Source organism: Tamandua tetradactyla, chromosome X (assembly GCF_023851605.1).
Source record: "Tamandua tetradactyla isolate mTamTet1 chromosome X, mTamTet1.pri, whole genome shotgun sequence".
Taxonomy (NCBI): domain Eukaryota; kingdom Metazoa; phylum Chordata; class Mammalia; order Pilosa; family Myrmecophagidae; genus Tamandua; species Tamandua tetradactyla.
In genome coordinates, this window is record NC_135353.1 from 62639291 (window position 1) to 62653097 (window position 13807).

General features: G+C 35.5%; 1 protein-coding gene across 1 annotated transcript in view; it reads right to left on the reverse strand.

Annotated features, from left to right (window-relative positions):
• Window positions 1-13807, reverse strand: part of COL4A5 (collagen type IV alpha 5 chain) — a 351509-nt gene that overhangs the window by 160724 nt on the left and 176978 nt on the right. Inside the window, exon 30 of the mRNA XM_077145842.1 lies at window positions 2863-2976. Coding sequence (XP_077001957.1) covers window positions 2863-2976 — 114 coding nt within the window. The remainder of the gene's footprint in view (window positions 1-2862; window positions 2977-13807) is intronic.

Genomic DNA, 13807 nt, shown 5'->3' on the forward strand with positions numbered 1-13807 from the left:
GGTTTTTTGTTTTTGTTTTTTTTGTTTTTTTTTCTTTCTATTATTGTTTTAATTCTTATTCTGTTGTCTTTTTATTTCTTTTTCTAAATTGATGCAAATGTACTAAGAAATGATGAATATGCAACTATGTGATATTATTATTAATGATTGTACATGTAGATTGGAATGATTTCTAATTGTTTTGTTAATTCTTTTTTTAATTAATAAAAAAAAAAATAAATAATAGGGATTATATGGATATATCTACCAAGGCTAACTACATTAGAGGCAAATGGATGTTCCAAATTTATTGTCAGCCAAATGGAGGCAGTTAATAGAAAAAAAGAAAATTTTAAAAAACAATTATCATCTGTGAGAACGTTACAAACCCAAACACACACACACGTACTTAGACACACATAATTCCCAAGGGTTTCATAACTCCACAAATTTGTAGTCTATGAAAATGACATGTCTAATCCCTTGTATTTGAGCTGAATTTCACGTTTCCTTAGTCTGGACAAGCATTACAACCCATTTGATTCAGGTTAGGGTATGCTCTATGGACATATAATAGACTATATTAACTGCCCTCTAAAAACATTCATCAAAGTAGAAATCTTCTAGCTAATCCTCAAACCAAATAAAGAGAATCAACAATCTTCATTTCTGCTTGGGTTAGTAGGGCATGGGATGAGAAATATTTCGCTTCCTTCCCTTGGCAATTTTCTTTTATTTTTCTGCTGTCAAAAGGAATTACATTCAACAAGATCTTAATTTATTAGCATATGTTAAACTACATGGCTTGCCTTGGAAAACTAGACACAAAATAAAAGCTTGAAAAGTATGATACAAACATTTCACACGGGAGAGATGACAATATGGAACACTATCTTATTAAGTTTTCTATTGCAAAATGAAAAGCATGAAGTATACTAAATTTCATATAAAGAAAAAACATTGATAGAATTAAAGCCATATTGTATAAAAGGTTTATAATGATATTAGCAGCCTTGCTGATCATACTATTATTTAGATGTATGAACAGATATTCTGGTATTTCTGAAATGGGCTTAGATAGTATTCTGCTTTGGTGATATCAATAAAATAAGTTTAAAGTGAGTATACATGTCTAAACATCAAGTATGAACTGTGGCCCAGCGGGTGGTAAAAAAATAATAATTTGAGAATATTTCAATTTTAATGAGTGCATTTAAAACATTTTCATACCAGTCGCTATTAATTTCATCTGTTTATTGACTCATATTAACGATCCAAAATTCTATTGCAAGGTATACATTTACAGAAGAAAGAGATGAAATTGAATTCAGAAGGATTACTTTTCCCCTTGCCCATCCTATGTGGACATTATAAATCAATATGTCTATATATCCTAATGGTCAAAAAAAAAAAAAGAAAAGAAAAGAGAGAGGCGGGATGGAGAGAAAGAACATTAGACTAAAACACTGCAGGATAATACCTAAATTTGGTAAAACATGAAGCAGAACCAAACACATTTGTATTTTGTTCAGATTGGTATTAAAAGTTTATTCTCACTCGGCTGTGATATAAGAATTCTAAATGTCCCCAATGCTCCCCCCCAAAATAATTCTAAATGCACCCCCAATGGCTCCCAATTCTTAATGCAATTAAGATTTCTAATTGTATTCAGTTTAATGCAATTCTGGGAAACAAAGAAATGACAAAACACAACATTAAGTGATAAATTCATTTTTTCTATGCCTGTGGAACAGCAGGCTATGCTTATAATGGCCAAAATTAATTTTGTTTTTACTGACGATCCCTCAGCTATGATAGTGAGACAGAATCATTTTTTCATGAATAATAAAGCGGCTATTTTGTAACAACCTGGTTCAAAGCAATAGCCAAGTTTTATTTTTAATTTTAAATCAATAGTGATGTGTCAGGGACATTAAAAAAGATACAATGGTCTATAATGTCCATTTTTGTAAAAAATAGGACATAAACAAAGAGAATCTTTAGTTTCCAGGTTTTTTAGATATTGCCAATCAGTGTTTCTATATTTTTAATATAATAACTAACAAAATACATATGGCCATTTAAAGTCAGAAAATATATTCTCATGGTTTCAAATTCAATGTATGTATATCTGAACTATGTGCTTAAGCCACCCAATATATTCATGTAACTTAATGATCAAATGTTCCATATTTGTTTTAAATTTAGGAGTTATTACACTGTTTTACAATAATATAATTCTGGCCCCAAGATGGCCCTTACTATACCTACCAAGTAGCTCAGCATCCAAACTCAAGCTTAAGTTCTCAAAAATGACTTGTAGGGTAACCATATGATTCTCTATGGGGATATGTTTACAGAAGTTTTTGGAGTACCCAACAAAAAACACATACAAAAAAGTATAGAATGTTTATGAGATACAAAATTGTTACTGGGTTGGGGCAAAAGAGGAGACAATTCAACTAATTTATTTTTAAAAAGAAAAAGAAATATGAATGCCTAGAATATATTTGTAACAAAGAAATGTTAAGAGGTTTCACAGACAAAGATCTATTGATACTGTTACTCAGTCCAAAATGATCAACACTAGGAGTTCTTAGGTCTTGTCATCACATAACTATCTATAGCTCAATTATTTTATGTTGATGTTGACATATGGTGACTGTTGAATTTCATTATGGAAATAGATCAATTTTAGATGAACCAAGAGGGAAATAGTAGCTCTTATTCTGTGACCTATTTTTCACTTTTACAAAATTATACAAGTAGACATGTTATCTCTCATGTCTTTCTGGAAGACTGTTACATAGCCTACTCTTTATTATCAGCTAATCAACCTGAATGTTATCAGTGCTACAAAATGCACATTTAATACAATCTTACCAGGTTGGCCTACTAGTCCAGGAATCCCTGGTGGTCCTTGTGGTCCCTGATCTCCTATTCCTGGCAGCCCAGGAAGTCCCATTGGCCCAGGCTGTCCACGTGGCCCAAGATCACCTTTAGAAAATAAATATAGTTTAGATATTAATAACAACTGAGTCTCTAGATTTTAGGAACCACAATACCCATGTGAAAAGGCACATCATATTAAACAAGGGTCTTGGAAAGCTGGCCACTCATTGAACTAGAAAAATACACATAGGTTACAAGAGTAAGTGACTGGAAATCCACCAACAGTTGTAGTCTTATAATTAGCACATGTTGAACACTCAACCTGAGTACATGAATCAATCACACATAGTAGTAAAAAAATTAAAAAACACACATTTATTTACTTGTAACTCATTCAGGGCAAATATTTATAGTTTAAAAGATGTTTTCAAATTACCTTTCATTTGACCTTATTTAACATTTCCTTTAACCTTCCACATCTTCTTTTTTACTAACTTGGACCATGGCCTATAAACATACTGAAGCTTCTCTGTGTTGGTTTGAAAGGATTATGCACCATAGAAAAGCCATGTTTTAATCCTGAGTCATGATATGAAGGCAGATGTTTCTTTTAAACCTATTCAAAATATGTTGGAAGCTTGATTAGATTATTTCCGAGGACATGTGGCCCCCACCCATTCCACATGGGCCTTGATTTAGTTTACTGGGATCCTTTATAAGAGGAAGCATTTTGGAGAAAGCTTCAGAATGATGACAAAGCCACGAGAATCACAGAAGTCACACAGCCAGAGACCTTTGGAGATCAAGAAGGAGTACATCCTCAGTGGTGCTTCATGAAGCAAGAGGCTTGGAGAGGAAGCTAGCAGACATCACCATGTTTGCCATGTGCCTTTCCAGTTGAAAGAGAAACCCTGAACTTCAACGGCCTTTCTTGAGTGAAGGTAACCTCTTATTGGTGAATTAATTTGGACATTTTTATAGACTTATTTTAATTACGACATTTTTATGGCCTTAGAACTGTAAACTAGCAACTTAATAAATTCCTCTTTTTAAAAGCCATTCCATTTCTGGTATATCACATTTTGGTAACTAGCAAGCTAGAACAGATTTTGGTACCAGAGAAGAGTGGTGTGGCTAGGGCTTGTAAATACCAAACATGTTGGAATGGCTTTTTAAATGGATAAGGGGAAGATTCTGGAAGAGTTGTGAGGCGCTTGATAGTGAAGGCCTATATTGCTTTGAAGAGACTGTTAGTAGAAATGTGGACTCTAAAGATACCTCTGATAAGGCTCTAGACAGAGATGAGGCACGTGTTATTGCAAACTGGAAGGACAGCAATCCTTGTTTAAAATGACAAAATTGACCAGTGGCTTTGCCTGGAAGACAGATTTTAAAAGCCATGAACTTGGATACTCAGCAAAAGACATCTCCAAATTAAATGTGGAAAGTGCAGCCTGGTTTCTCCTCACAGCTTATAGCGAAATGCAACAGGAAAGAGATAAGCTGAGAACTGAACTTCTGGGTACAAAGAAATGAGAAATCCTGGGCTTCCAGGAAGGGAGACCCCAGATAACAGTACCTGACATGAGGTTTTAACTAAATGTGGAACGAGTCATCCCTTTCAGAGAAAGCCAGGATTGGAGATGGAGTTATCCAGGAAGGATTTCTGGAAACTCCTGCTGTCTGATCAGCACGATCCTTGCTTGCTACATAGAGAGCCAAAAAGAGTGCTGTGGGACATGTATAAAAGGAACTACTGCCAGTCTCAACTGGGGGACTCAGAAAAGGGACAATGTGAAGATAAAATAACTTCAGAGGCAGAACTATGGAAGCTAAAGTCCAGAGTAAAGAACTTCAGGCCAGGAGAACAGACCCACCCAAGTACATGGAGAGGGTGTTTGCCCTGAAGGCAGAGGAGAGGCCTTCCACCTCGTGGCAGTGGAAGAGTTGTGCCGCCTCAGGCCTTGGAGAGGGTGGAGCACGTTCCTTGGGGATTGGGGAGAGCCTGGCTGCCACCACATGGTGGAGTTGAGTGTGTGCCCCGAAGGTGGCAGAAAGCCCGGGTGCAGTCCCAGTGCTTAGAGAGGGTGGAGTTGAGAAAAAGATGGTCTCCCCAGTGTCCCCCAAGGTTGCTATCAGAGAGAGGCGGGCCACTGCGCAGGCTCTTGGAAAGGGTGGGACTGCCACTTTCTAAAGCCCAATGATAAATGACTCTCAGACTTTGAAATCTAATGGCGTTTGCCCTGCAGGTTTTTGAGACTGCTTGGGTCTGGTGACCCCTGTGTTCCTTCCAATTCCTACCTATGGAAATGGGAATATGTATCCTACGACTTTTCCTCCTTTGTATGTTGGCAGCAAATAACTTGTTCAGAGTTTTACAGGTCCAGAGCCAAAGGAAAAATTTGCTTTAGAACAGACTGCTTCTAACAGACTTTGATGACACTTTTACTGGTTTTAACTTTGTATCGCATTTATATTGTTACTGAAATGGTTTAAAGTTTTTCTGATACTGTGATGGAATTAATATATTTTGTATATGGGAAACTCGTCTTTTTAGGGCCCAGAGGGTGGAATGTGCTGGCTTGGAAGGATTATGTGCCCTAGAAAAGCCATGTTTTAATCCTGATCCATCACATGGAAGCAGCAGTTTCTTTTATACCCCACTCAAAACTGGATGCTGGCAACTTGATTAGATTATTGCCATGGAGATGTGACTCCACCCATTCCACATGGGTCTTGATTATTTTCCTGGGATCCTTTAAAAGAGGAAGCATTTTGGAGAAAGCTTCAGAATGATGACAAAGCCAAGAAAATCACAGAGCCCATGAAGCCAGAGACCTTTGGAAATGAAGAAGGAATACATTCCTGGAGTTGCCTCATGAAGCAAGAGGTCTGGAGAGGAAGCTAACAGACATCACTCATGTTTACCATGTGCCTTTTCAGTTGAAAGAGAAACCCTGAACATCATCAGCCTTTCTTGAGTGAAAATAACCTCTTGTTGGTGCCTTAATTTGGACATTTTTATGAATTTGCTTAAGTTGGTACATTTTTACAGCCTTAGAACTGTGAACAAGCAACTTAATAAATTCCCCCTTTTAAAGGCCATTCCATTTCTGGTATAATCCATTCCAGCAGCCAGCAAACTAGAACACTCTCCTAGCATCAATATATTATCTCTCAGACCTTAGAAAATTCACTATTCATCTTACATCTTGCATCTGTCTCTCTCACTTCTTAAACATTTAGATGCACTAAAATTCACTTTATTAATGTACACTTAGATGAGTTTTGAAAATATATACAGTCATGTAACTACCACTAAAATAAAAATACAGAATGGTTCCATTAAACCAAAAAGCTCCCCATGCCCAGTTGTAGTCAAACCCTTCCCACACTCTGATTGACTGGCAAACATTGATCTATTTTATGTCCTCAAGTTTTTCCTTTTCTAGAATGTCATATAAATATAATCATACAGTACGTTGCCTTTTGAGTAAGTTTTTTCACTTAACATAATGCATTTGAGATTCATCTATGTTGTTGTATCAGTACTTTGTTCTCCTTTTTATTGCTGGGTAGTATTATATTGTATAGATGTATCATTATTTGTTGATCAGTTCACCCAAAGGACATCTGGGCTGATACTAGGATTTGGTGATGATGAATAAAGCCACTATGAACATTATTATGCAGGTTTTTGAGTGAAAGGTCACATTTTTCCTGGGTAAATATTCAGGAGTAGGTTTTTTGGTCATATGTGCAGTGTAAGTTTAACTAAGAAATTGCCAAACTACTTTACAAATTTACTAAACCACTTTACATTTTAACCAGCAGTGTGTGAGAGTTCCAGTTACTCTTCATGCTAGGCAACACCTGGTATTGTCGGTTTTCTTTCTTTTTTATTTAAAAGCCAATTCTAACTGGCATGTAGTGGTATCTCATTGTAGTTTTAACTCACATTTCTCAAATGACAATGATATTGAACATCTTTGCACATGCTCATTAGCCATTCATATATTGCCTTTGGCAGAGTATCTGTTCAAATATTTTGACAATTTTTAAAATTTTGTATTTTACTGGGCTTGTTTTCTTATTCAGTTTTTGGAGTTCTTTATACATTCTTTTTACAAGTTCTTTGTCAGATGTATGGTATACAATGTATAGCTTTTTTAAGAGCAGTTGTAGGTTAACAAAAAAAAATCATGCAGAAAGTACAGAGTTTCTATATACACCCACTCATATGCAGTTTTCCTTATTATTAACATTTTATATGAGTATACTTCTTTTGTTACAATTGATGAAAGGATATTATTATAATTATACTATTAACTTTAGCCTACTATTTACATTAAGGTTTATTCTTTGTGTTGTACAATTCTATGGGATTTTTAAGGGGGTAACATATACAACCAAAAATTTCCCTTTTAATCCTTTTTAAATATATAATAAAGAAGTGTTAGTTACATTCACAAAGTTGTGTCTCCATCACCATTATCCATGGCCAATACTTTTCCATCACTGCTGTGCTGGTTTGAAAGGATGTATGCACATAGAAAAGCCATGTTTTAATCCTAATCCCATTTTGTAAAGGCAGCTGTTTCTTCTAATCCCTATTCAGTACTGTATGTCTCAACCTTAATTAGATTATCTCCTTGGAGATGTGACACAATCAAGAATGGTTGTTAAATTGGGTTAGATTGAGACATGTTTCCACCCATTCCAAGCGGGTCTTGATTACTTTACTGGAATCCTATAAAAGAGGAAACATTTTAGAGAAAGCAGGAGAATCTGAGAGAGCAGAGAATGCCACAGCACCATGAAGCAGCGAGTCCACCAGCTAGTGACTTTTGGAGATGAAGGAAAGTGCCTCACGGGGAGCTGGAGAGGAAGCTAGCAGATGACACCATGTTCGCCATGTGCCCTTTCAGCAGAGAGAGAAATCCTGACCATGTTCACCATGTGCTTTTCCACTTGAGAAAGAGACCAGGAACTTCATTTGCCTTCTTGAATCAAGGTATCTTTCCTTGGATGCCTTAGATTGGACATTTCTATAGACTTGCTTTAACTGGGACATTTCCATGGCCTAAAAACTGTTAATTTGCAACTTATTAAATTCCCCTTTTTAAAAGCCATTCCATTTCTGGTATATTGCATTCTGGCAGTTAGCAAATTAGAACAACCCAGAAAGAAACTCTGTACTAAATGAACATTAACTAACTACCTATTTCCCACAGCCCCACCCCAGCCTCTGGTAACCTGTATTCTATTTTCTGACTTTATGAGTTTGCATATTCTGCTTATTACATGCAAGTGAGATTGTAAAGAATTTGTCCTTTTATGTCTTGCCTCTTTCACTCAAAATGATGCTATTAAGGTTCATTCATGTGGTAGCATGCATCAGAACTTCATCCCATTTTATGGCCAAATAATATTCCATTGTATGAATATACCATGTTTTGTTTATTCTTCTGTTGAGAGTGGACACTTGGGTGCTTCCACCTTTTAGTAACAGCGATTAATGCCGCTATGAACATCAATGTGAAAATATCTATTCAAGTCCCTGCTTTTGATTCTTTTGGGCATACACCTAAAAGTGAGATTTCTGGATCATAAGAATGCATATTGTTTTAATGAAGCCCATTTAAAGAAGTTATTTGAAAGGATTGTAATTTTGTGTCATACCTAACAAGTCTATGCCTAACCTATGATCATAGAGACTTCCTCCCATGTTTTCTTCTAGAACAAGGGTCAGGAAATTACTGCCTGTGTGCCACATTTGGCCTTTTAGCCTGGTTTTATACTGTTCATGGGCTAAGAGTGGTTTTTCACATTTTGAGAGAGTTGTATAAAAGAAGCATTGGACAGAGATAATATGTGCCCTACGATTACGTTCCTGAAATCAGGTAGCTTGATTCCTCCAACGTTGCACTTCTTTCTCAAAACTGTTTTGGTTATTCTAGGTCCTTTGCTTTTCCATATAAATTTTATGATAAAAATCTGCTGGTGTTTTTCTTGGGAATGTATTCAGTCTATGGATCAGTTTTGGGGGAATTGATATCTTAACAATGAGTCTCCCAATGTGTGAACATGGTATATCTTTCCATTTATTTAGATTTTTTATGTCTGTCATCACTGATTTATGATTTTCTAATACAGATCCTACACATATTTTGTTAGAGCTATACCTAAGTATTTTGTGTTATTAATAAATTATACTATTGTTGATTAATTTTGATTTCTAGTTGTTCATTGCTAGTATATAGAAATCAAATACATTTTTGTATATTGACCTGATATTCTATGACTCTAATAAACTCATTTTTTAAATTTAGGAGCTGTTTTTGTAGATTCCTTATGATTTTCTAAGCAGAAAAACATGTCATCCACTAATAGTAACAGTTTTAACTCTTCCTTGTTCATTTTGCATGCTTCTCATTTATTTTTCATGACTTATACCACTGGTTAAAACTTCCAGTTCAGTACTGAAAAGGAGTGGTGAGAAAGGATATTTATGTGTTGTTCTGCATTTTAGAGAGAAAGAATTTAGTCTTTCACCACTAAATAGAATTTTAACTTCAGTTTTTTGGTACATGTTCTATAACAGGTAATGGAAATCCTCCTCTGTTCCTTATGCTATGAGAATACTTTTTTTTGATGTTAAAGTTTGTCAAAATCTTCCTCAGACTTTTGATGTGGCAATTTATATTTATTTTTGAATATTGAACCAGCCTTGCATTCCAGGGATAAACCACATTTGATTCCAGTGTATTATCTTTGTCATATGTTGCTAGATTTGATGTGCCAATAATTTAGCTGAGGATTTTTAAGTCTATATTAACGAAGGATATTGGTCTATAATTCTGTTTTATTGTAAAGTCTTTGCCTTATTTTGATACCAGAGTAAAGCTGTCCTCATACAATGGTTGGGAAGTGATTCATCCACTTATATGGTTGGAAAGAAACTGTATGGAATTCATGTTATTTAAATATTTGAAATTTATCAATGAAGCCATTAGAAACTTTTATTTTCTTTGTTAGTAGGTTTATAATTACAAATTTAGTTTCCTTAACAGATATAGGATTACTCGGGTTAGCTATTTCTTTTTCAGTGAGTTTCAGTACTTTGAGCTGTTCAAAGAATTGGTCAATTTCATCTAAGTTGCAAAATTTTGGGCATACAATGCCATATTCCCTTGTTATTCATTTACTGTCTGTAAGTAAATGAATTACTATCCTTTCATTCCTAAATATGGCCAAAATGTGTATTCTCTGGTTTTATTCTTGGCCAGCCATTCTAAAGGTGAATCAATTTTACTGACTTTTTTTTTCAAAGAAAACCTAATTTGCTTACATAGATTTTTTTCTATTGCTTTTTCAGTTTTCAACTTCACTTACATCTGCTTTGTTATTAGATCCTACATTCTGCTTGTGGTCATTTTAATTTGTTGTACATTTCTAGTTTCTTAAGGTGAAAGGTCAGCTACTTTGATATCTTTCTTTTTTAACATAAGATTTCATAATGGAGAACTTTTAACTCATGCAGAAAATAGAGTTCCCAAATACACTCTACCCATGATTAAAACTATGCATTAGTGTGGCATCTTTGTTACAGTGAACCAAAGAATATTATTATAATTGACCTATTAACTAGAGTCCACAGTTTACATTAGTTTGCTGTTTGTGTTGTAAGTTTAATCTAGTAATATGAATACAACCTAAAATTTCCCCCTTTTAATCACATTCAAATATATATTTGGGAGGTGTTAATCACTTTCAGAATATGATACTACCTCAACACAATCCATTACCAAACATTTTCCATTACCTTATGCAAAAACTCAGTACCAATTAATCATAGACTCCCAATTCCCACCTCCATCCTAGCCCAAGGTAACCTGCAGCTGAGTTTCTGATTCTATGAATTTTCTTATGCTAATTATTTCACATAAGTGAGAGCACAGAATATTTATCCTTTTGTGTCTGGCTTTTTAATTGAATTAATTAATGAAGACATGACATCTTCAAGGTTCACTGATGTTGCATGTACCAGAACTTTGTTCTTATTCGTAGCTGAATAAAATTACCTTGTATGCATATACGACATTTTATTTATCCATTTATTGATTGATGAACTCGAGTTGTTTCCACTTTTTGGCAATTGTGAATAGTGCCACTATGAACATTGGTGTGCAAATATCTCTTTGAGTCTGCTTTCAGTTCTTTGGGGTATATACCTAGATGTAGGATTGATGGTTACGGTAGCTTGGAGCTATGCATGACAGAAAAACATGTTCTTAAACTTAATCCATCACTGGGGGTGCAAACCCATTGTAAGCAGGACATTTTGATGAGATTATTTCAGTTAGGGTTTGGCCCAACTCATTCAGAATGGGTCTTAATCCTATTACTGGAGTCCTTTATAAGCAGAATGAAATTAAATCAGATAGAGAGGAACAGAGGGAAAGCAGGAAGTTAAGATTGATGGAACCTTGAAGAGAAGGGAAAGGCCAAGAGAGGTTAATGTGCACTGCCATATGACAGAAGAGCCAAGTAGCAAGGAACACTGGCAGCCAGCCTCATAATGCCAGATACTGAGAAGAAAGCATCACCTTGATGGTGCCTTGATTTGGACTTTTCCAAGCCTCAAAACCATGAGCCAATAAATTTCTACTGTTTCAGACAAGCTATTGTATGGCATTTGCTTTAGAACAAGGAAACTAAAACATGGAACATATGATAATAGTATATTTAACTTTCTGAGGAACTGCTGAACTGTTTCCCACAGAGGCTGCCAATTTTACATTCCCACCAACAATGAGAGGATGTTCTTATTTCTCTACATCGTCTCCAACACTTGGTATTTTCTTTTTTTTTAAATTGTAGCAGTATAGAGGGAGTTAAATGGTATTCCATTATGGTTTGGATTTGCATTTCCCTGATGCCTAATGATGTTCAGCAACTTTTCACGTGCTTTGGGGCCATTTCCATACTTTTCTTGGAGACATGGCTATTCAAATCTTTTGCCCATTTTAAAATTAATTTAAATTGGTTGTTTGTCTTTTCTTTTGTTTATTTGCATAATTTATTCATATATTCTGGACATTTAAACTTAATCATAGTGGTGACATCATCAAAATGATGGTGTAAGATATCCCCTGAAAAAAAAACTTCCCCAGAGAGTCAGCAAATAAAAGGAAATCCCACTTCCTTAAAACTCTGGAGGGTGGTAGAGACTGGAGAAGGATTCCACAAACAATAAATGGAAGAAAAAGGAAAATATCATGTAGACTACTTCCGTCCCACCCCACTGGTCCACTCTCTCCCCCTCACTCGGTCTCATGAAGCTTGGGATTTGCTCAGAGGCAACAACCAAGATCTCTTCCACCTCCCACAGGGGATAACAGAGATAAAACCCCACACATATCCATGCACAGGGACCCAAATCCACAGAGAATCGGAGGCAGGGGTTACAAAAGTTGCTAAGGAGTCCTGCACAGAAAAGAGCCACCAGGAAGGAAAAAAAAGAGAAAAAGAGAGAGAGACTGCTGTAAAACTCTAGCTGGGAAGTGCCGCGCTTACTCAATCCAGTTTCTGATGATTGGAACACCTAAAACGCAAAACGGACATTTTCCACCTTTCTGGATTGACTCTGTTTAGCTCCTCAGGTTGGGATACCCTTAAAGAATATGGAGGCATATAAGCCTCAGAAAGAAAAAACAGCCGGGGGCGGGTAATAAACTAAACTGCTGTAAGATGGGAGGGCCCCAGAACTGAAAAGAGTAATGAAAAAGAAAGGGGCACTGAGTGAGGGAAATAATTTAAACAAAAGACGTGAGCTGAGGAGAAAATTCTTCACATAAACAAACAGAACAGATGAAGACTCCCTGAGAGAAGGAACAGAGGAAAGGAAACATTTTCCTGGAGGTAAGACAATTTCACAACAGCGCAAAACTGAACTACATATCCAGGGCAAGAACTAGATGAAGAAAAGCTGAGAAAATCTGATCAATTAAACATAAATTATTCTAAAAGTCTATAATAAGGCACACCCAAGGCCTGGATATGCATGTGAATCAGTGACCCATCTGGTGAAGCCATTTAGTCAACATCAACCTTTAAAAAATACCTTTCTTTCCAGGGCAGGCCATGGTGGCTCAGCAGGCAGGAATGCTTGCCTGCAAGCCAGAGGACCTGGGTTTGATTCCCGGTGCCTGCCCATGTAAAAAAAAAAAAAAAATCTTTTTCCGGATGGATTTTATTGGCGGATATTTTTTTAATTTGTGATTTTATAGTGAAAATGTGATTTCAATATGAAAGGAAACATAAAATTTTATATGCTTTGACATATTGTGTATGAGCCACTCAGTCTTAATTTTAATTAGTATTATATCAATTATATACATTTCTTGCTACTTTTTGTAAAGGCCACAGTTCTTTAAGAGGTACTATTTGTAAACTCTTAACAATGAATCTGAACTGTATTAGTTATGATTCACCTAGTCTAGATACTTACTATATTCAATAGTTCTTTAATTTGAAAATTATGGTGACAAAAGATTTTGTAAGGAGTAACTTAAGCATTTCTATGGTCTGAGAACTATGTGATCAGTTTATACAGACTAAATCCTATATGTTTTTAAAATTCAAGAAGAAAATGGAATGCCAAACTATATTCTGGTGTACACCAAAATATTCTGGCACACACAATTTATTTCAATTGATTCAAAACACCCAGTCTCTCAAGAGTCCTTCAATAAAACTATAGGTTGTAAAAATATATCCTAAAAAAAAAAATACCTTTTTCCCCTACTGATTAATGATGGCACTTCCCTAATATATACACAGGCATGTTTCTGAATTTTTATATTACATTGGCCTACTTGTCTGTTCCTGAACTGGTTTATAATGTTATAATTACACTGGCTTTGCAAAATAC